This window comes from Microcaecilia unicolor, chromosome 1 (assembly GCF_901765095.1).
Source record: "Microcaecilia unicolor chromosome 1, aMicUni1.1, whole genome shotgun sequence".
In the NCBI taxonomy this organism is placed as follows: Eukaryota; Metazoa; Chordata; class Amphibia; order Gymnophiona; family Siphonopidae; genus Microcaecilia; species Microcaecilia unicolor.
The window spans coordinates 251,567,799-251,592,384 of record NC_044031.1 but is presented as its reverse complement, the minus strand read 5'-3'; the positions used below and the strand labels follow the sequence as shown (position 1 = coordinate 251,592,384).

The 24,586-nt window shown below is 42.1% G+C and overlaps 1 protein-coding gene across 1 annotated transcript in view; it reads right to left on the bottom strand.

Moving 5' to 3' along the window:
- Positions 1–24,586, bottom strand: part of ITGA9 (integrin subunit alpha 9) — a 686,274-nt gene that overhangs the window by 596,833 nt on the left and 64,855 nt on the right. The window contains exon 4 of the mRNA XM_030205631.1: positions 10,329–10,452. Within this exon, the coding sequence (XP_030061491.1) occupies positions 10,329–10,452 (124 nt within the window). The remainder of the gene's footprint in view (positions 1–10,328; positions 10,453–24,586) is intronic.

The following is a 24,586-nucleotide window of genomic DNA, read 5'->3' as shown; positions in this document are numbered from 1 at the left end:
GAGGGACGGAGAGATGCTGCAAGGGAAAAGAGAGGGAGAATGGTTGGATATGGGTGGGATGGGGAGAGGGAGGGAAAGGGCATGAGAGAAAAAAACGTGTTGGACATGAAAGTGGAAGGGAGGGAGAGATGAGAGGGGAAATGTTGAACATGGCATTGAGGTGAGAGAAAGGAAGGATGGAGAGATGGTGGGAGGGGGAGAGAGATGTTAAACCAGGGGCTCAAGGCAGGGAGCGGGAGAAAAGTTGGACATGAAGAAGGTGGAGAAGAGGAGAGGAAAGGAGAGATGCACAAGCGGGGGAGGGGAGAAAGAGGGAAGATGGATCCAGGAAGAGAAGTTAGACAATGGATGGTAGGGAAGAGAAAGGGAAAATGCTGGACAATGGGGGAAGGGAGAGGGAACAGGAAGATGCTGGTGGTGGGAGGTAAAAGGTATAGGGAAATAGGCTATGAGGGCGAGGAGGGTAGAAAGAGGGAACAGATGCTTGGCTGGGAGTGGGGGGAGAGAGAAAATTTTGTGCCCACCCACATTGTGCTCAGGCCTACCCAAAATTGGCTGTCTGGCTACGCCACTGCTCCGCGGGACGATAGAAACACTGGGGAATATAACAAGAGCAAATAACTTACGCTTTTTGAACTTCCCAAAGGTTTTTCTACATCTCCTAGAGAGATGTTAAAACATCATATTAAAGAAATTTTAGGGGTTTCAGAAGATAATATACCTCCGTTTTCTCAAGCGTACTATCTACCAGAAAATAAAAATTTTGGAGGGTCAACAAAAAGATTTGGTTCAGGACAATTTACCTCTGAATGTTTTGGATATTTTGGAGTCCTCGAACACTGAAATTGTGATACCTTCAACATTGCTTGTAACTGTTAACCTTGCACCAGATAAAGGCTGGCTGATGAAATTATTCTTTAAAAATAGACAAAAATCTTTTCTGGGTTTTAAAGTCCAGATCTTCCCGGATGTAACAAGGGAAACTCAAAAGAAACGTCGACAATTTCTTTTATTTAAACCAGGTGTCCTTCAGATAGGAGCTACATTTTACTTAAGATATCCTTGTAAATGTGTAGTTAGGCATCAAGCTGTAAAATATGTCTTTTTTGAACTTTCTCAACTCACTGTTTTCATTGCAGGTACACGAATCGTGGGGGTAAATAGCTCTAATTAAGAAGGGGGTTTTCTTAGTATCTCAGGAACTAAATCTTCAATTTAAAAATTTCCTTTACTACTCTACCATATGTAATCTTAGATCCAACGTTGTGGACTTGAGTTAAGCTGTCTTAATGGACATCTTCAATGATAAAAAAAAATGTAACTAATTATGTTGGATAGCAATACTTTACTGTACAAGAGATTTCTTGGATGGAAAATTTGAAATGTTGAATAAATAAAAAGAAAAAAAAAGAAAATTAAGCTGGGAAAGATGATAAGGGGATAATGGGAAGCTGGTTTGGGGAGACAGGAGACAGAAGACAAGGATTGGAGGCAGGAGAGAAGAATAACAAGGTGGAAGCTGGGGCCAGTAGATGATGGGAAGCAGAGGAAAGTAGTTAAGAGCTAGGGAATGGCTGAGTACAGAAGGTTGGAATTGGGCACTAGGGCTGATGTCAGAGGGTACTAGAGACGGGCTGAAAGTAAGGGATGAGAGACACAAGAGATCCTAGATGGCTGAAAGAGGGAAGAGGCGGGACAGATGCATGGCAGATGGGGGGGAAGGAGCGATAGAGGGGATCCTGCTTGAGGGAGAGGGCAGAAAGAGAGAGAGCGTGAGAGGTGGGGCCAAGCTAGATAGAGGAGAAGAAAAAGGGTAACGTTGTATGCTGGGGAATGAGAGACAGAAGGGTTATGTGATGGGGAAAAGAGAGAGGTGATATTAGTTGGTGAGAGGATGAAAGAGACATGTTGGAATAGGGGGCATGAGAGGGAGACAGAAGATATCCTGGATGGCTGAGAGAGAGAGTGTATGTGGGGGGGGGGGGAGGGGAGTCATGCATGGCAGATGGAGAGAGACAGACAGAAAAGATCTTGGATGGCTGAGAGAGGGAGAAGGCTAAACTAAAGTGCAGGAAATTTCAAACCTGATGGCCATCTGGCAATCTACTAAAAACACATTACTAATCAAATCATTTTATGGTTACCAGTATGCTAGGAAGGGGATGGGTCTCTGAAGGGGTTGAGTAAGGGTGGAAATGGGATTAAAAAGATGGTGAAAGAGAAGCAATAGACATGGAGTATAGGGTAAGAGATAAAAGTGAGGCCTGGAGACAAGGGAAGGAAGAACAGACAAGGATGGAGCTGGGGCTGGTAAGAGAATGAGAGGCAGTGAAGGGTAGATGAGGGCTAGCAGCAGAGCCAGGTTTTGACATCAGGGGGAGCAGACTTTTGTAAAATAGGCGCCAGTGCGAGGCTTGAAGGGCCGGGAGAGAGGGAACAGTTAAAATCCTCATGGGCATATGTGTGATCAGTGGAAAATAAATCTGTTTGCTCAGGCTGCTTGCTATGTGAATATTCCATCACCGTTTCATTACTGCTACCTAGTATTACATATTAAGGTCATTTGCTTTAGGCAAATCCTAAGGGTGGTAACCCAAGTTTGCTTGGGATAATGTGGGATATATATATATATATATATATATATATATATATATATATATATATATATATATATATATATAATCCTTTATCCTCCACCTTTTAAGACACTGCCTATCCAACAGAATGGAGATGGCACAAGGAAAGCAAGTTTGGTCCAGTGAAGACTAGCTCAAAATAACCTGTTCCTTAGCTGGGCTCTAGTATAATGAAAATGCAACCATACCATGCCTCTATGGTTATGTTCCACTAATAAATGATTAACTGGATTTCTTGAAAGGATTATATAACATTTGGATGCATGACTAGGAACAAAAACAAACTTATTTATTCAATATCAATTCCTCATGTACAGCCACAAAACAACCTTTTAGGGTGGATAGTGTTCACAATGAGCTCCTTTTATTATCGACCAGATAGAAGAGATCATGAGTTTTCAGTTTTGGCACAGTATAAGTCATCACAAGAACAAAATATAAGAAAGCCAATGGCATTTAGTTATGTTTAAACAAAAGAAATCTGCATGAAACAAAATATTTTATTTTGAGTTATAAAACCACTTGTCTGTGAAATTTCTCAAAACAGAATAATCTGTGTATCTAAAATGTAACCTTTTACAAAACATGAAGTGAAAATGCGATTCCATGAGCCCCAATGAAAGGAGAGTTTTTAATTTTACTTCCATTTAGTTTCAATATATTCCATTATCTTTATAACACCAGGCTTCCCAAGGCAGATTACAACAGTTAAGATGAACCCATCAAGAAACAGGATATCCTCACTGAAATCTCGTAATCTGTATTGTATAGAATAGTGTAGAAAAATGAGCACAAAATACAACGTTTTTAACTGCTGTTTCTATCAGCTACACATTTTTTTAAGACGTAGTGATATTCAATTTTTATTTCATATAATGGGCTAGATAGCTCACCCTGTCTTCTGTTTCCGTCCAATCTCCTTGGCTGATACCAACTCCTGTTCTCAATCTAACCTCCTTGTTCCTCCCCATCCATCCCTCAAACCTGCTTTTCTTTAGCAGGGAGCCCCTGCAGCGATAACAAGCTGCCTGAGCCAGTACAGAATGTTTCCCTCTGCCGCGTCCCACCCTCGCGTACACAGAAAGTTATGTCAGAGGAGGGGAGCAGAAGGAAGCATTCGGCGCCGGCTCAGGCAACCTGTGATCGCTAAAGGGCAGCAGGGAGACGTGCCACTAAAGAAAGCAGGTTTGAGGGACCAAGGGGGAGGGGGTAGTGAAAGCGAAAACGCTGAAGCGGTGTTAGTCCATGCTGCTGTGTGGCGGCTCAGCACCAGCAGAGGTAGGCACTGTTTTCATGTGAAATCATTGGGGGAGTGGCCGCTCCCCTTGTGCCCCCCCCCCCTAGCTACGCCACTGGTTAGGAGGATGAGTACAGGGGATGGCGTTGGGAGAGTAAGGAAGTGGGTAGAATATGGGTGGGGGGATAGGAGACTAAGGAAGGAGAGATACAGAGGGGCAAAGTGCTGGAGAGGGAGATGGGAAAAGCCAGTTGGTAGATGAGACGTGAAAAGGAGAGTAAGGACTAGAAGGTGAGAGAAAGAGAGAATGAGAATAAAATCGAATGAGTGAATAGGTGGATATAAATGCAGAGAAAAGTGGGAGGAATAAAACAAAATGAAAGATCAGTGCAAGACAGAAAAAGGTAGAAGACAGAGGAGAGAGAAGAAATTGAAAGACAAACGTGGAAAAGAATTTGGGAGAAGACTGACTCCTGAAAAGTGAGAAGAGACTAAAACCAGCTCATTTAGAAAAATAAAATTGCCAGACAGCAAAGGTAGAAAAGAAACATATATTTTTATTTAATACTTTTTAAGGACTGAGATGTGTCTGCTTTGTTAAATGTACATTTTTCTATTGTTATTTGCAAAGTATTGGGGAAAGTTCATTTCTGTTTCTCTTTTACCAATATTGCCCTGCTTAAAGAGTCTGGCTTTCTTGGGGATCTCCATTTCAGGGTTTTGTCTGCATGTTTTTTTGTAGTCCCCTATTTTGTACCAGGTGAGTGTCTGTCCATATTCTGAGGTGAAGGATTCTACTAGCATAGGGGTAGGCAACCTCAGTCCTTGAGGACCACAACCCATTCGGGTTTTCAGGATTTCCCCAATGAATATGAATGAGATCTATTTGCATACACTGGAGGCAGTGCATGCAAATATATGCAGAGAAAGATGTTACACTCTGATTTATATAATTATAATATAAATATAGTGTCTTTAAGACAGTCCATTATTTTTCTATAGATTGTATAAATTATTAATTAAGATAGATATGCAAATATAATAAATTTTAGTTAAAATTCCATTAACTATAGGAAAATGTTCCAAAATTAATAAACCCAGCAAAACAGTTCTTAACGATTCAAGGTTGATTTCACTTCTTTTTCTTTTAATAAATTCAGCTGAACTTTTACAATAACTGAATTAGTTTTCTTTTACAGATACTCTCATTGGAGAATTCACATGACAGTTTAAAATAGTTTCTTCAACCCATTTCAGTGTTGCCAACCTCGCTTATTTCCCATGAATTTGGGTTTCGTTTATTTTTAACTCGCAGGATTTTTTTTTGTAATTCACAGGTAGCTTGTTTTTTTTTGGGGGGGGGGGTTAACTCGCTTGTTTTGGGACTTTTTCCCATTAGTGGGAAATAAATGAGGTTTCTAATACAGAGTTACTTCGTGCGCCAGCTTCCACCTCACGCATGTTCATTATACCTGCAGGTGTTCCCTCTGATTGGTCTTGGGAGTTAGAAGGACCTTACCCTAATCTACGCAACTGATCTTACCCCAGCCAAGGCTCACGCTGATTGGTCAGCAGGGCAGAATGGAGGGTGTGTGTTGACTGCCCTGGAGACCGGCAAGTGCTTACACCAACTGGTCAGTGAACCATTATCTAGACCCTTCCAGCTCGCACATGTTGACCCTTTTCCTCCCGCTCATCCTAGCTCTTTGAACATATTCATTGGAGCTGCAGGTGCTCGCACAGCCACAGTTAGGCAGTGCATGAATGAATGAAGGAGGAGGGGGGTTTTCTGAACAAGTTTTCTTTAGTGCTACAATGCGACCTGGCCATTCGTCCCATATGGAAACTGGAAGTAGGAAACACATCAGTCTCTGCAGAGACGATTTCTCTTCGGTGCTGTGACCCATCCCATGCAGAAACCAGAAACACATCAGAGTCTCTGTCTTCTGTCCCTTGCGGAAACTGGAAACACGAGTAAGACAGAATGTCCGATCATTGTACTTTGGTTGCAGAAGCAGCCAGCAAGCCAGCTAAGCCCTGCAAGCACGCCAGACAGCAAGTAAGCTAGCCAGTGCAACGAGCCAGCCCTTCCCAGCAAGCTAGCCAGCAAAGCAAGCCAGCATAGCAAGCCAGCCCCAAAGAGGCAAGCCAGTCAAGCACAGACAGCGAGCCCAGCCAGCCAGCCACTGGAGTTATGATTCCAGTGCTACTGTGGCCAACCAGCTATCCAAGCCCATCCAGTCAGCCAGCCAACAAGCCAGCCCCAAAGAGGCCAGCCAGCCAAGCCAGACACTTAGCAAGCCAGCCAAGTCAGCCCAACTAGCCAGCAAGTAAGCAAGCCAAGCCAGGCTAGCCAGCTATTTATCATAGAGTGTTTTAGCGTATGATTAAACCTCACAGCATATAAAAAAAAACATTGGGCTTTTTAAAAAACTGATATTGCTTGTTTTGGTCTTGTTTTTTTTAAGCAAAATGTGGGTTTTTTTCCTAGGACTACCTGGCAACACTGACCCAGTTAAGGAAGCTGTTAACAGGGAAAATTCCATCCAAAGATTAGATTATTTATTTATTTATTTAGATTTTGCTCACACCTTTTTCAGTAGTAGCTCAAGGTAAGTTACATTCAGGTACTCTGGATATTTCTCTGATAAGTATGAATAACTCTTAAGTAGATCTAGCTATATTTATTTCTACAAAACAAAATTACAGAGCACATCCGAGGACATGGATTACTGAGACCAAGTCAGCATGGCTTTTGTGTGGGGAAATCTTGCCTGACCAATTTACTTCAATTCTTTGAAGGAGTGAACAAACATGTGGACAAAGGGGAGTCGGTTGATATTGTGTATCTGGATTTTCAAAAGGCGTTTGACAAGGTACCTCATGAAAGGCTACAGAGGAAATTGGAGGGTCATGGGATAGGAGGAAATGTCCTATTGTGGATTAAAAACTGGTTGAAGGATAGGAAACAGAGAGTGGGGTTAAATGGGCAGTATTCACAATGGAGAAGGGTAGTTAGTGGGGTTCCTCAGGGGTCTGTGCTAGGACCGCTGCTTTTTAATATATTTATAAATGATTTAGAGATGGGAGTAACTAGTGAGGTAATTAAATTTGCTGATGACACAAAGTTATTCAAAGTCGTTAAATCGCGACAGGATTGTGAAAAATTACAAGAGGACCTTACGAGACTGGGAGACTGGGCGGCTAAATGGCAGATGATGTTTAATGTGAGCAAGTGCAAGGTGATGCATGTGGGAAAAAAGAACCCGAATTATAGCTACGTCATGCAAGGTTCCACGTTAGGAGTTACAGACCAAGAAAGGGATCTGGGTGTCGTCGTCGATAACACACTGAAACCTTCTGCTCAGTGTGCTGCTGCGGCTAAGAAAGCGAATAGAATGTTGGGTATTATCAGGAAAGGTATGGAAAACAGGTGTGAGGATGTTATAATGCCGTTGTATCGCTCCATGGTGCGACCGCACCTTGAGTATTGTGTTCAATTCTGGTCTCCGCATCTCAAGAAAGATATAGTAGAATTGGAAAAGGTGCAGCGAAGGGCAACTAAAATGATAGCGGGGATGGGACGACTTCCCTATGAAGAAAGACTAAGGAGGCTAGGGCTATACAGCTTGGAGAAGAGACGGCTGAGGGGAGACATGATAGAGGTATATAAAATAATGAGTGGAGTGGAACAGGTGGATGTGAAGCGTCTGTTCACACTTTCCAAAAATACTAGGACTAGGGGGCATGCGATGAAACTACAGTGTAGTAAATTTAAAACAAATCGGAGAAAATTTTTCTTCACCCAACGTGTAATTAAACTCTGGAATTCGTTGCCGGAGAAAGTGGTGAAGGCGGTTAGCTTAGCAGAGTTTAAAAAGGGGTTGGACGGTTTCCTAAAGGACAAGTCCATAAACCGCTACTAAACGGACTTGGAAAACTCCAAAATTCCAGGAATAACATGTATAGAATGTTTGTACGTTTGGGAAGCTTGCCAGGTGCCCTTGGCCTGGATTGGCCGCTGTCTTTTCCCAGTATGGCATTACTTATGTACTTTCATGTAATATTAACTGTAAAGAATTGATTTTTTTCTTTCATTTATCTTCTGTTATTTTAGGTGTACAATAAACTTCTCTTAAATATAGGAAACTTCTTCAAGTAAGTATATAGGAGAAACCTCTTTCTCAGGTAAGTATCTAACTCTTTCTTTTACTCAGTCCCTTTCTGAATTAAGTGAAAAACTTTTAAAGTGTTTCCTTATTCAGTCCTTATATGTGATGTATGTGGTGTGCACTTGTTGACAAGACTTATCTGATTTCAACTTTTGTCTTGTCTTTCTTCTTTGTTAGGGCTGGTCTTTCTTTTCCAAATGAAGGATTCTTTCATACCTGTTACTACCTTTAAATAAAATAAAAGGACAAAGACTGCCTACCTATCTCTGAGTGTATGTACTAACTTTGTGTTCCTGACAGGAGAATCAGGATATCTGTAACTCCAATCTTTCCAGAATGGGAGTAATGAATCTTCAGCAGTTTTTAATTCTCTCTAAACCTTTTTCAGAGAAATTATTCCATTCAATTTAGTTACTGTCACAGAACATGACTTTCTGATTTCAAAGTTTTCTCACTTTAACAGATTATTTTAAGTATCACTTCTACTTATCATAGGTAACCAGAAATAGAGACTAAGGGGCCTTTTTGCCAAATGATGGTAAAATGTGGCCTGCTGTGGCATTGGTGCATGGGATCGCCACACACTGAGGTCACCTTTTACCACCACAGGCAAAAGTGTATTTTTTTAAAGGGCAGTAAATGGCCATGCAGCAATTAAAAAATTAGGGGCCCTTTTACTAGGCTGTGGTAAGCTCTACGCGTGTGCAGCGCATGTCCAAATGAGACTACCTCCTGGCAGTAATTTCAGATGTGGTGTGTGCCAATAACACCTGGATGAATTATTTATTTCCTCCTATGCACGCCAGTTCTTGCGGTAATCGGTACTTGGCGCGCGCAAACCAGTCACCGCTCTGGTCACTGCCTGGTTGCCCGTATGGTCATTCTGCCCCTGGTGTGTTGTGGGGATGCTTTGCTGACTCAAGACCTGGAAAACTTATTATTGAAGGAACCATGAATTGTGCACTGCATCAGAAAATTCTTAAGCAGAATGTCCAGTCATCGTGAGCTGAAGCATAAAAGGGCCACAAAGGGCCACTTAAATAGTTTAGTGGCCCTGCTAAATAATCCAAAGCATAATTGGATTATTTAGCAGGAAATGATCCAAAACACAAAAGCAAGTCTACATACGAATGGCTGAGGAGAAACTTTCGTTTCTCCTCAGTTTTGGACTGGCCTAGTGCAACTGAAAAATGGCCGCAGTCGGCTTTTTTTTTTTTAATGGCCACGAGCTAATTTCTGCATTAGGGCATGGCCATTACTGCCACGTAAGGGCTCCCACAATACTCAGCACAGGCATGCCTACTCTCCGCTCCCAGACATACCTCCCGTAGCAAAAAATTAAAAATATTTTTTACCATGGAACTAGTGCGTTGCAGCTCACACTACTGCGGGACGCCTCATCACATCCAGCAGTAGTGCCCTTTTACCACACATTAGGCCAACCATGCCTTAGTAAAAGGGCCCCTTAATGCGGCATTTTGTAGGGCTTTTTTTTTTTTGCAGGTCATTCGCCAATGTTCCCATTATAGTGCGGAACCTGCAAAAAACTAACGCAGGAGCACTAGGTGTTCCCATGTTAACTCTGTGTTATCCAGTAGCATACTCTAATCATAACATGCTAACTGGATAACACAGGAATGCCCACTCTCTGCCTATGACATGGCCCCTCCCAAATGTATTGTTTAAAAATCCACAACATGTGGGTTATTAATGTGCATGCAAATGGGCAAAATATTGCAAACGCTTTAAGGCATTTCTGCGGTAGCCTGTTAGCGTGTCCTAAGCATGCACTAAGGGCCCCGTTTACTAAGGTGTGTTAGTGTTTTTAGCACGCCTACACTTAGCGCACATGCTAACCATGTAGGCGCTTATAGGGATATTGTAGGCACGTACATGGTTAACACGCGTTAAAAATGTTAACCCGCCTACACTGCTGCTTAGTAAACAGGGCCCTAAGGGCTTAGCACCCTTTATTTTTAAAAGCAGAATCATAAACTGTATCATATCAGAAATCGAAGAAACCTCATTTTAAAGCCTAGAATGAGTTACCTTGTCCCCCTCATATACAGGAGCACTGTACTGAATGAGAATACTGCACTTCTCCCTGCTGAAACAGCCATTACACAGTGAGAGGTTTGCTGATGAAGACCAATTGCATGTGTCTATATAGGAAGTCCCTCAATAGAGCACTTGGGAAACATAAGGAAATCCTGCACCAGCAAGCTGTCGAGAAAAAGACATTAGGAGGTATGAGAAATATTTATTGCTAAGTCTCTCGCTTACCTTCATAGCAAGGTATTAGTTTTCGGTCATTGGACTGCAAAGTGGGTGGGATGATGGCACAGAAACCATGGGGGAGGATGTACTCCGTCTCATAGTAGATATTTTTCCAGCGATGTGCACAGGCCTACAAACAAGAGCACAGGGAAGCATTACTCCCGGCATCACAGCACTTTTTCGGACATGCTCTCCACTACAGAGCATCGCAGGAGATGGATCAGACACCCAAGACAATATAAAGAACACCATGGTATGTAAAATAAAGAATATGGGTAAATATACAGGCTCCCCTAAAGAACAGGCAAGTGGACTTATTTTACTAATATATTTACAGCATACATGGATCAGCTATTAAATAATGAAATAGGTTCAACTGTGATTTATTTATTCAATGTATATATTTGATCGTATTCTACTACTACTACTATTTAACATTTCTAGAGCGCTACAAAGTGTACGCAGTGCTGTACAAACACAAAAGAAAGACAGTCCCTGCTCAAAGAGCTTACAATCTAATAGACAAAAAGAAAAGCATTTAAATTTAAAGTATTTAAGCAGTCAAGCACAAGAGAACAGTCACAGAAGGACCGAAGATGTTGAAGGGTGGTCAGTGTGATCAGGTGTAACTCTGGTTGGAGTAGTGGGAGAAGGTGATAGAAGAATAGAAATAGGTGTACTTGGGTGAGGTAAAAGTAATGATTGGGTTGATAGGGAGGTTATATAAGACCTGTCACTCTAGGGGTGGGTGGGTAGAGGGGTAGGGTGGGCGGGATTAAGTCTAAAGCAGAAGAAGGTATTCTCTGCAGCCTATCTGTGAGATGGAAAATGCTCTCTGAAGCTGCTGCTATAACGGGTTGCCAGATGGGAAAAATGTTCCCAGCCCAAAATCAGCCCTAAACCCGTCCAAAAAACGCCCAAAGTCAAACCCCGCCTCCCACGTCACCAACCCCGCCCCTGATGTCACCCCTGATGTCATTAACCCCGCACCTGGCGTCACCCCTGATGTCATTAACCCCGTCCCTGGCATCGCCCCTGATGTCATTAACCCCGCCCCCAACGTCAACCCCGCCCCTGAAAAGCTTCTATTGGACCACATCGGACCAATAGAAGCCCCGGAAAAGCTTCTATTGGACCAAACTGGACCAATAGAAGCCCCGGAAAAAGCGCCCAAACCCACACAGCGGCCAAGGGAAAACCACCCAAAAAACTGCACCCCGCAGCCGCCGAAAGTTTCCCACAGCCGCTCGCGGAAACCCGCCCAATTGGGCGGGAAAACCGCAACCCTGGCAACAATAGTGTTAGTTTTCTCTCCCTGAAAGAGATACAAGCCACACCCACAAAGTTCAAACTGTCTGTGGGGGGGGGAAGGGAGGAAATGGCAGTGCTTGATGAAAGAGAGAGCTCAGTTTGATAGGAGATATGCTATAGGATGTCATTCTGAGGCCAGGCTAAGTCTAAAGCAGGAGAAGGTATTCTCTGCAGCCTATCTGTAGAAACCAGCACTCAAGTTATACGCTAAAACAGTATACTATGAATAATAAATTATAAACAACAAATAGAGACCACAGTAAATACAAACCCAAATAATTAATACGGTAACAAAAACATTATAACAACAATGGCCACATCACAAAATAACCCAATAAAACATCCAAATAACCAAACCCATCATCAACCACCCACAATAGGAGCAAAATATTCTGGCTCTAATACAAAGGTGTCTTTTACGTGTAGAAGGTAATTTTACAACAGGGACCCCAGGCGGTCAGGGCACATATAAGTGCAACTATTTATAAAGGAAATGCACCTATATGCCTTTTTTAAAAAAGAACCCCTGGGAAATTGAGAGCAGATGTATTGAGGCAGTGCATGCAAATCTAGCTCATGCATATTCCACGTGGGATATCCTGAAAACCAGACTGCCTAGGTGTGTCCCAAGGACTGGGTTAAGAAGCCCTGCACCATTAAGAACAGGTGCATAAGCATATATTTACTAAAATACACACACACATGCCAAGTTACCCAGTTTCAGGCTAGAGACTTGTTGGCCAGTCTTTGCTTTGAACTCACATCCCAAACTAGTGTGGGATTTGTTGTGTCTGATCCTGCCCATTGAAATTAGTGCTGCAAGTCTCATAATGCAACAGGATGGAGCAGTCAGAAATGGCCGAATACGAAGAATGAAAAATATTATTTGGCCGAATATGAATAATGGGCACCTAGCTTTAACGTATAACAAATAATAAAAGAAGCAACATGAAATCAAAGATTGTTTATTTCAGTAGGATTTAGCACAGTAGAGCCCTGCATTATTCGTATTCGAATTTAAATCACTATTCAGCCAAATACGAATTATGTATTCGGGGCCAAATTGAATCAAATACGAATATTCAGTAGAGCCTTAGTCATACATCCAGGACTGTCCCAAAATCTCCAGCCTGGAACTGGCTAACTTGACATCTCCGCAAACAGAAGTGCTAATTCTACCCCTGTTCAGCCTATTGTCCATCCTCAGGAATGTCTATGCCACAGCTTCCAAAAATGTGGGTTGGGACCCCAAATGGGGTCACAGAACCCACTTTTGAGGTAGCAATCCAGGTAGACTGTCCATAGGAACATCATTATCCTGCACCTCCAGGGGTCACACAATTGGCTACAATCACGTGGTCACAGGCATAGGGGAAACACTGGTCTACACATACATCAGGTAAACGTAGCTGCTATGACTTCTCTGTTCTTACATTTTTAAGTGAGTACACATTGGAAATTCTATAACAGCCTACTCGAGGTCATAAAAACATTACTTTTAAATACTCAATATATTTTCAAGACCAATCACATGTCATTGATAATATACAGAGTGCTCTAATTAAAAAAAGAAAAAGCTCAGACTATGACCATGGAATAAATCTAAGCCCAGATTGCTTACACAGAATCCTCACTGTATAGTCTGAACCGGCCGATTTCTAGTGAATGCAGAAGTGCTAATTTAAAAGTCAGTAGAGAAAGGTTATCCTTGTTTCTTTTGAGATTTGGAGATTGTGCACAGAGTGTCAACTTTCAAAACTGGTAAGAAACAAAGAGCCCCTAAGAATATATTCAAATCCAAGCACAGCTGTGTCATCTTTAGCAAATTCAACGGAGCAAGGAAAAACACACGTTCCAAGAAACCTCAAATTCAATTCAAGAATACAGACCCTCCAGTACATTATTGACCCCACAGGCCACAAATAGCATAGGAGGTTTCTTTGTCAACCATCCCACCCTACTTTAAAAAAAAAATCAGTCTTATTTGTTTAATTAATTGGATAACGTCCATAATCACTTCAGTTTTAACACTTGGCCTGCCATTGTATCTTACCATGCAACTCTATTAACAGTAGCATGGACAACAAGGACCACCAAGACCTTGTATTTTAAGCTTCCATCCCCTTACAAAAATTTGCTAAGTGCAAATTCTATAATACTAGTAAAAAAGGCCCGTTTCTTAACGCAATGAAACGGGCACTAGCAATTAAATGAGTTCCTGCCATTAATGTTTCCACGGTTGTATTCTGAATATAATTGTTGTTTACATGTGTAAGATTTCTTTATATACAATATTTTTTGTGTAAACTGTGTTACAATGTTTAAGAGAGAGATACACAGAGTGATTGTGTGTGTGTGTGTGTGTGTGTGTGTGTGTGTCATGTGTGTGAGTGACAAAGTGATTAAATGTTTGTCTTCCCTTCCGTTCTGTGCACTTGCCTCCACTGATGTTCATACCTCCCTGTATATGATTGTTTGTTAGAGATTCAATCCACTCCACTTCCCTCCTCCAAGTTCTGTTCTGTCTGATTGGTTCTTCGTTCCTGTGACGTCATGTTTGTTTGCTTGGCAACTATGCAGCATTCCGTTTCCTCGACGGGGACCGTGAGAGCCAATGAAACGCTGAACTACAGACTTACGAACCCTACACTGCCACAGTGCCACAGAGTCAGCTTCAGAATGTTGGAGTTGCTTTTTATTATATAGGATCAGCTGTGTGTGCAACTGCCATTGTAGAATACTAGTGTAAGTCTGCATTTACACACCTAACTTTAGGTGCGACCACTTACATCAGCTCAATGGCTAGTGTAAATGCTGGCTGGTGTAAATGCTTGCACCTAACTGTAAAACCATCACAAACCAATGGGAAAAACTTTCCTGTGAAATCACCTAATACAATTCCCATATATTCCTGTTTTGACAAAAATAGTGCAAACACTTTCAATTGATAAATAATAAAATATTTTTATGTGCTCACAGATTTTCTTAAGGACCAGCACAGACTAACTTAGTCTTCTATTGTCCATAGGCAACTAATTGCCCCTTGAAACCGCAGGACCATTTAAGCTAAGTGGCATATTTTCACTATTAGTTTATTCATAAGGTTGCATTTTATGGTATGAATAAAGAAAAACATGCACAAGGATTAGTATAATATAAGACCAAGTCAGTCTGTGCTAGTCTTTAAGAAAAGCTATGAGCACATAAAAAAATATTTTGTATTTTTTATAAATTGAAAGTGTTTGTACTATTTTTGTCAAAAATAGTGAATTTTATTAGGTGCACCTAACTGTAGGCAGTTAGGAGCATAAATGATATTCTATAACCCTGAGTCTGTGAATAAAGTGGTACTTTATACATCAGTATCCCGTCTCCCTGGAGTCATTGGTCCACTTCCCACTTCCCTCTAACTGTTGATTTCTCGTGGGAGTTAGTGTTCATCCACCTTGGTGGATCACCTCCTCCTTGATTCTATAACCCTTGCACATAACTGCCTGACACATCCGTGACCTGCCCATGCCCCTCCCAGGTCCATGCCCTCTTAAATTTGCACGCTCTAGAAATTGAGCGTGCAACTTATCGAATAGCAACTAAGGGCAGTTATGCACATGACTGGTAATTGGTACCAAATAGCACCAATTAAAGCTAATAATTGGCTGTTAACTCCAATTAAGGTTCACCTTCTGCAGTTTGGGATGATAGCTGGATGTCACTAAAGGAAGCACAATGTTCTCCTACAGATTACAGTACATAACTGAGAACGACCTTGACACAAGCAGAATTGCTGAAACACAGCTCATGTCAGGTCTTTAGTTCTTGCTCAATAAAGCTGCTGTCCTCATCCCCCTTTTTTGGCCAACACTGTCTTTTTAGGCCTGTTGATCAGCAGAACTAAATAAACAGATTACAGTAATGGCGGCACTAACTGCATTATACATGTGTTCAGTGCTGCTATCTATAATGTACAGCAGCGCTGAAATACGCTAGTAATATGGTGTTTGAATTATTTTGGTTGCCACCACTGCTGAAAAGTCAGCTGCGTTTAATTTTGTGTCAGTGTCAGGAATATATTAGAAAAAGGAGTGTGTATAATTGCATTCTGTTTGACAGCTTAAGTTTATCACGCCTTTCAGCTTACTATTCCAGGCAAAGTGTATCGTATAATCTTAAATTACATAAATTCCCATGTGCTCTTGATCAGAATTAATATGTGGTGAATTCCTCTTGTATGAAATAGCCTTCAGATTCCTGGAAAAAGGATGTGCAAAATCAGATAGCAAATATATCTGATGTACATTTCGAATCTGTACTGTATGTGTAAGAATTGTATAACACATAGACAAGAGTAGGGAAACTATGTCATGAACAATACAGTAAATACAGATTCAGAATAACCCATTCTGAAATACAGAGAAGGTATTAGAAAGGACCACTGTCAAAAGTCACTGAAAGATGTCCAAGATGTAAAATTGTTTTGTTTGGTTGTGAGCCCTTAGACCTAGGCTGAGGCCTAGGTTAGACTGAGCCCACACTAGTACAGAGACAAAAGGCTAAAAAGCCCAGCACGCTCAGGGAGACCAAAGAGCACCACCAGAAAGGAAAGATAGAACACTCAGGACCGTAAGGCTGAACCGGAACCCACACGTAACAGAGTCCAAACGTATGGGCTGCAAGGCCGAACTAGAACCCAAACAGACAAGAAAAAAGGGGAAAAGGAACAGAGCAAAGTCCCTGAAGGGAATACTAACTAGGCCGCGCACACTGTGCAAAACACAGTCACCAACGAAAGGTCACAAGACCAAACACACGGGTCCTAACAGTAACAACAACAGCAAGTAAAAGGTAAAAGGGAAGCCACACAGAGAGGCAGCTCAGGGCTGGGCTAGAACCCACAGTTTAAATGGAAGAGCAGCCCAAGCAGGATTCAAACAACAGATAGCAAGTAAAAGGTTAAAGGGAAACCACACAGAAAGGCAGCTCATGGCTGTGCCACTCAGCTTAAAGGGAAGAGCAGATCAAACAGGATTCAAATAGCAGATACAGCAAGCAAAGGGTTAAAGGGAAACCACACGGAGAGGCAATTCAGAGTTTGAACAGAAGAGCAACCCAAACAGGATCCAAACAACAGATACAGCAAGCAAAGGGTTAAAGGGAAACCACACGGAGAGGCAGTTCAGAGTTTGAACAGAAGAGCAACCCAAACAGGATCCAAACAACAGATTCAGCAAGTAAAGGGTAACAGGTAAACCACACAGAGAAACAGCTCACAGCTGAGCTACAGCACAAGTAGACAAAGAAGCAAGCTCCCACAGACTTGAACAGTAAATACAGAAAGTAAAGGGTTAAAGACTAACCACAGAGAGAGAGAACTCACACTGTGCCATGTGCACAGATAACAGAGAATCACAAGGTAAGCTTACAGCTGAAGGAATTAACACTAGAGGTCCTATGCAAGCAGAGGTAGGATTAAATAGGGTCTGGCATCTGACATCATCTGCCTCTGACATCAGCCCAATCCCTGCCATAGTCAATCAGGATCAAGACCCTGTCACTACCGTGCGTGTCCCAGTAGGATCATAAACAACAATACACGCTTCCCTTGCATGATAAAATGTCATGCAGGGACACGTGTATTATCAGCCTCTTCTCACACATTGTTCGCTGATCTTTCAAGTGAAATCCTCTTCATATACTTACAGGCTTATTTTCGAAAGTGATCGCCGGCCATTTTCCGACATAAATCGGGAGATGGCCTGCGATCTCTCAAAAGCGGCGAAATCGGTATAATCGAAAGGTGCTTTTTTGACACCTTCGCCGCTTTCCCGTTGCCGAGCCAATGAAAGTTCAAGGGGGCGTGTCGGCGGCATAGCAAAGGCAGGACATGGGCGGGCATGGGCGTGGCTACCAGATGGTCGGCTTTCGCGGATAAGGGAAAAAAAAAGCGGCGTTAATCAGTATTTCACCGAGTTTACTTGGTCCTTTTATTTTCACAACCAAGCCTCAAAAAGGTGCCCAACTCACCAGATGACCACCGGAGAGAATGGGGGATGACCTCCCCATACTCCCCCAGTGGTCACCAACCGCCTGCCACACTAAAAACATAAAAATCAAAACCTTTTTTGCCACCCTGTATGCCAGCCTCAAATGTCATACCCAGCTCCCTGACAGCAGTATGCAAGTCCCTGGAGCAGTTTTTAATGGGTGCAGTGCACTTCAGGCAGGTGGACCCAGGTCCATCCCCCCTCCTACCTGTTACACTTGTGGTGGTAAGTGTTGAGCCCTCCAAACCCCCCCCAAAAACCCACTGTACCCACATGTAGGTGCCCCCCTTCACCCATAAGGGCTATGGTAATGGTGTAGAGTTGTGGGGAGTGGGTTTGGGGGGGATTTGGGGGGCTCAGCACCCAAGGTAAGGGAGCTATGCACCTGGGAGCAATTAATGAAGTCCACTGCAGTGCCCCCTAGGGTGCCCGGTTGCTGTCCTGGCATGTCAGGGGGACCAGTGCACTACAAATGCTGGCTCCTCCCATGACCAAATGCCTTGGATTTTGCCAGGTTTGAGATGGCCGGCATTTTTTTCCATTATCGTTGAAAAACAAAACAGGCGATCTCAAACCCAGCAAACTCTGGCATTTGGCTGGGACAAACCATATTATCGAAAGAAAAGATGGCCAGCCATCTTTTTCAATAATACAGTTACGGCCAGCTGTTGTGCAGCCGCCAAAATAGATCGCCGGCGATCTATTTCGCCAGCGCCGTTCAATTATGCCCCTCTTAGCTATCTAAACCTGTTTTCAGGAATTAGTGTATTAGTTCTATTCTGCAATCAATACTAATCAGGGTATATCCACTGATAGGTATAGGTTCATTAAAAAAAACATACTGACTGTAGTTGAGCTAAGGATTATATAGTTCCATCAAAAAAAACCACAAGCATCCCATTCTGCTTATCATCTGTCGGGCAGCATGAATTAGTTGCAGTTGGCTCAGGATTTATGACCAGTGTTCACTTTCGCATTAAATCAGAAACACAATCACAGACTGTATAGACCCCTGGTGCAAGCGACGTTTGTGCCGAAACATGGCCATGTTGGGTCGCTGTGTATATGCTGTTGATGCTGGCAATAAAATTCCTTTGGTTCCACAAGTGGCTCTTGCTCTTCACTACTGTTTTGCTCCTTATGATCTCAGTACCTCAGATCTACTGCTAACACTCAGCATAATACTTGCATTCTGCCAAAGACAGCTTCCTAAAATATAATACGTATAAGGCAACCTAATTTAGGGGCCCTTTTACAAAGGCGCACTGAAAATGGCTTGTGGCAGTGTAGGCGCGGGTTTTGGGCACGTGCCGATCCATTTTTTTAGCGTGCCTGTAAAAAAGGCCTCTTTCTTTTTTTTGCCGAAAATGGACGTGCGGCAAAATCAAAATTGCCACGTGTCCATTTTGGGTCTCAGACCTTACTGTCAGCCATAGACCTAGCGGTAAATAATGTGGGCGGGAATGACCTACATGTGTCAAATGTCACTTGGCACGTGTCTGTTACGTGCGCCAGAAAATAAAAAATATTTTTCAGATGCGCATAGCGGATGCGCGCCAAAACTGAAATTGCCACAAGAGCCATGTGGTAACAGGGCGGTAACTCCAATTTGGCGCGCATAAGCACCTATGCGGCTTAGTAAAAGGGGCCCTTAGTTCCTTCCCTGATGGTGCATACAACCTAAGATACAACACCTGGACAGTGCACAACCACAATAACCCCTCACCAAACACAAGCAGCTTTCTTTGTATGTCATTAGATCTTCTCTGTTTCCAGTGGACATCAGTAAGGAGAAAAACTATTCCCAGAACACAGTAGTCCTCAGGACACCCCCTCCCCCCTTCACATGCCTGATTTTTCAGGATATCCAGAATGAATATGCATGAGGTACATTTGTATGCACTGCCTCCACTGTATGCAAATCTATGCTATTAATATTGGTTGTGGATATCTTGAAAACCAGACTGGAGGGGTTTGTCCTGGGGGTTCTGAACTTCTGCCATAGAGAGGCCTGGGGTGGTGGGTCCTCACCTTAATTAACAGGGATGTAGACTATCAATAGCTCTAATTGTTCTTTTATTATGAAAGGGCAGGTCCCAGTGTATGGGCAGCTACTTTAAGAGAGGACCACTCTCTTACAGGGCTAGAGCCAGGGTCAAGGCCAGGAACATAGAGACAGAATTCACTGCAAGATCCCAAATAGCATTTTTTCAAGTTTAAATTTATTTGCAAATCAGTCTGCATCACATTTCTGTTATTACTCAGTTTTGCCTTTATTTTTTTTCTAAATCTTTCTTTCCTTATATCTTTATAAAATGATGATCACTTTTTCATCTGCTATTTGATTGATCTTTTTTTTTAAGTTCAAACCTTTTATTGAATTTTTATAACAAACAAAATACAACTGAAGAGAACTATATAAAAGATAAAATAACACAATTATATCATTGTCAGACGGGAAGAAATACTGCAATCATAATCCGTTTATAATTAACAGAAAAACAATAATACCCATTGATGAGAAAGTATATTAAATCCGTGAAATATACGTTTCAAGAGGTTTCAAAATCTTACACATTTTGGGCCCTATTTACCAAGCTGCACTTTAGGTGCGCTAGCGTTTTTAGCATGTGTTAACGCTAGATACACCCATAGTAAATAGATACACCCAAAGTAAACCCACAGTAAATGCTAGATACACTCCTATTGTTTTTTTCCACAGCCTTAAGTTCATATTTATAGAAAGACAAATTGTATGCCACCAAAAGATGTCATTTAGAGTAGTGGTGGTCTTTGAACAACCTAGAATGATTTGGATTGCAAGCACAATTAACATGTCAAAAATGTTGTGTTTCATCTAGAAGGATGTGCTCAACGTAGGGTGATGATGGATAGCAAAACTGAATTGTTGATTTTTAGAAATGTTTGAGTAAAGTGGTATGGTAACTGTGTTAGTCCACTTTTAAAGGTATTAAATAGAAATAAATCAAAACATAGAAAAGAAAACAAGACAATACCATTTTTATTGGACTAACAATACATTTTTCTATTAGCTTTCAAAGGTAACCCTTCTTCTTCAGATCAGAAATAAGCAAATGTTGACAAATATCAGAATATATAAGTGAAACACAAAAGCATTCCAATGACAGTCTCACAGGAAGAGGGTGGGGTGGGTTAGGTTATATGTTATTCACTGCTTATATTCCAAAAATACCACGAATGGTTCAATGCAATTCATAATAAAAACCAAAATAATCTGAACACAAATCAGCATACACAATCTAGCATTAAAATCAACTCATATTGATTCCTGTAAATAAAAATGTCTTAAGAGCTTTCCTAAAAACATAATAATTGGACAAGATAACGATGCTGTAATGTTAATGTGTTCCATACTGAAACAATTTGATAACAAAGAGAAAAATTAACTATCCTAAATTTAATAACTTGTCCAACAGAAGGAAAAGCTAATAACATTACATTTCTGGTTCTAACTCCAGTTTTCATATGCAGCAATGTAACCCAATTCGTCAAAGAGGGGCCTCAAATATATAATCTTAAATGTCAATGTGCAAAGTCTGAATTTGGCTCTTGCATATATGGGTAGCCAATAAAGTCTCTGCAACAATTCTGAAGCTGAATCAAATCTGCTTAAGGAAAAAAAAATCAACTGAGCGGCTGTATTCTGGACTAACTGTAATCTCATTATCAATGTTTTGGTACAACAAATATAAACGATATTACAGTAGTCCAGCTTAGATAATAGTAAAGCCTGAACCAACAGTCTGAAAGTATTTGGTTCAAAATATTTACGAACTATTCTTAACTTCCTTAACATCCACTACAGGTCTTGGGTGTTTATTTCCTTCCCGCGAATAGCCTAGAGGGAACTCTATGTGCTTTATTTCCAGTTCACGATCAAAGCAGTTAGCCATGCAGCTAGAAGTGCAATCAAATCATTTCCTTCAGATAATTCTGGTAAACCCAGGATTCTGATCTTACTTCTTCTGTTTCTATCTAAGAGATCTTCCAGGTCCAGATGTTTTTGATATCTGTTTCATTTTTCTTACAAAGTTGCATGCTGGACTCCAGGTTGGTAGCTCTCTGTTCCGGATCTTCTATGTTATGCTGAGAAATATTTAGCTTTGCATTAAGTTTTTCCATCTTTTATTATTATTTTTTTTTGCTTATCTCTAGGCCTGAATATTGTACTTTCAATTTGACCCTTTCAGTCATTTTGTCAGGGGCCAGTGGTGCTGTTTTTTGTCTTTTTACTCCAGAAGAAACTGAATAGTACTGATCAGATTTAGAATTCTTTGATAGAAAAATAGGGATATTTATTGGTAAGTTTGGTGAAAAAAAAATCCAGCAATTTTCTAGCAAAATAGTCTCTGTTCAGAGGAGCTCTTACACCATGCTTCTGTCCAGGTCAAGCTCCCCAGGTCCTTCTTTGCTATTTGACTGATTTAACTATATAATTTTGTACACACATACACACCCCTATGCTAATGGTTATGTACAATGTACAAAGTTTATAGATATATTTCTGGACCAGAAGAAATGGATCCTCAGGAGCTTAGCCAAGATTGGGTGGCAAGAGCCAGTAGTGGGAGGCGGGGATAGTGCTGGGCAGACTTATATGGTCTGTGCCAGAGCAGGTGGTGGGAGGCGGGGCTGGTGGTTGGGAGGCGGGGATAGTGCTGGGCAGACTTATACGGTCTGTGCCAGAGCCGGTGGTGGGAGGCGGGGCTAGTGCTGGGCAGACTTATACGGTCTGTGCCTTGAAAAAGACAGGTACAAATCAAGGTAAGGTATACACAAAAAGTGGCACATATGAGTTATCTTGTTGGGCAGACTGGATGGACCGTGCAGGTCTTTTTCTGCCGTCATCTACTATGTTACTATGACCAATGAAGAGAAGTAGCTGCCTAGAGCAGGGTTCTCAATCCAGTCCTCAGGACACACCTAGACAGTCTGGTTTTCAGGATATCCCCAACAAATATGCATTTGCATGCACTAACTTCATTGGATGCAAATCTCTCTCATGCATATTCGTTGGGGATATCCTGAAAACCAGACTGTCTAGGAGTGTCCTGAGGACTGGATTGAGACCCCTTGGCCTATTGTTCCGAGAACCAGGCTGACAACCAGAGACCCAGTTCAAATCCCACTGCTGCTCATTGTAATGTCAGGCAAGCTACTATTGAAAAGCTGTAAGCTAAACCCAAATAAAAATAATTTAAAACCTATGTTTTGTAAACCTACAAATAATGAGAAATTAGTATGACCTGAACAATGTGTGTCTATATGAGAGAGAGAGAGAGTTGAAATAGCTGCAGTGCAGACCAAGTGAGAGGCCTTCTTCAGAAGCAGAAGCATGGGCCCAGAAAGAAAAATGATCTTACTGCAAAAGTTCCAGAAACACTCCAAGATAGAAAGGAAAGCTCCTAAGAGATGGGCCTGGGAAGGGAGAGTTTGAGGGGAGAGGGGAGCAGACAAAGCAGCAGGTATTTCTGCCACCATTTAGCATGTAAGTGTTATGCTATAGAAGGAACTGAGGGACTTTTAAATCAATCAGTAGGTATCCAGACCTACTTGGAAAATGCAAAATGGGAAAAGCGCCTAAGAGCCTGGTGATCAAAGATGGAAGGTCACTGTTGTTATAGCTGCTGTCAAAGAGAAATTAATTTGCATCATTTTTTGCCACTGCAGCTTGCCTGACGGAGACCTGCCAGGGCTCAGGCAGGTTCCTGGGTTAGCAAGACAGCATTTCTTTTGTGTTAGCAGATTTATTTACAAATATCATATATTGCCAGCATGCTCAGCACCAACATGTAAGTGACTATCCTGCTTATAATCGAAATAGAAAAACGCCTATATTGCGACCCAAATCGGGAGACAGACGTTTATCTCACAAAAACGAATAAAGCGGTATAATCGAAAGCCGAATTTGGATGTCTTCAACTGCACTCCATCGCGGATGCGGACAAAGTTGATGGGGGCTTGTCGAAGGCGTGGTGAAGGCGGAACTGGGGCATGGTTATCGGCCGATCAGAGATGGGCGCCTTTTGCCGATAATGGAAAAAAAATATGCATTTGTAGCGAGAATTTAGGGCACTTTTCCTGGACCCTGTTTTTCCACGAATAAGGCCCCAAAAAGTGCCCTAAATGACCAGATGACCACTGGAGGGAATCGGGGATGACCTCCCCTGACTCCCCCAGTGGTCACAAACCCCCTCCCACCACAAAATATGCTGTTTCACAAATTTTTATTTTCACCCTCAAATGTCATACCCACCTCCCTGGCAGCAGTATGCAGGTCACTGGAGCAGTTATTAGGGGGTGCAGTGGACTTCAGGCAGGTGGACCCAAGCCCATCCCCCCCCCCCCACCTGTTACACTTGTGCTGGTAAATGGGAGCCCTCCAAACCGCCCCCCAAACCCACTGTACCCACATGTAGGTGCCCCCCTTCACCTCTTAGGGCTATAGTAATGGTGTAGACTTGTGGGCAGTGGGTTTTGAGGGGGATTTGGGGGGCTCAACACCCAAGGGAAGGGTGCTATGCACCTGGGAGCTGTTTTTCCTTTTTTTTTTTTTTTTTTTTGTAAAAGTGCCCCCTAGGGTGCCCGGTTGGTGTCCTGGCATGTGAGGGGGACCAGTGCACTACGAATCCTGGCCCCTCCCACGAATAAATGTCTTGGAGTTATTTGTTTTTGAGCTGGGCGCTTTCGGTTTCCATTATCGCTGAAAAACAAAAACGCCCAGCTCAAAAAAATATAAACGTCCATGTTTTTTGAAAATATGCTTCGGTCCACCCCTTCACGGACCCGTTCTCGGAGATAAACGCCCATGGAGATAGACGTTTCCGTTCGATTATGCCCCTTCACGGATTATTCCTTGTTCTTTGTCTC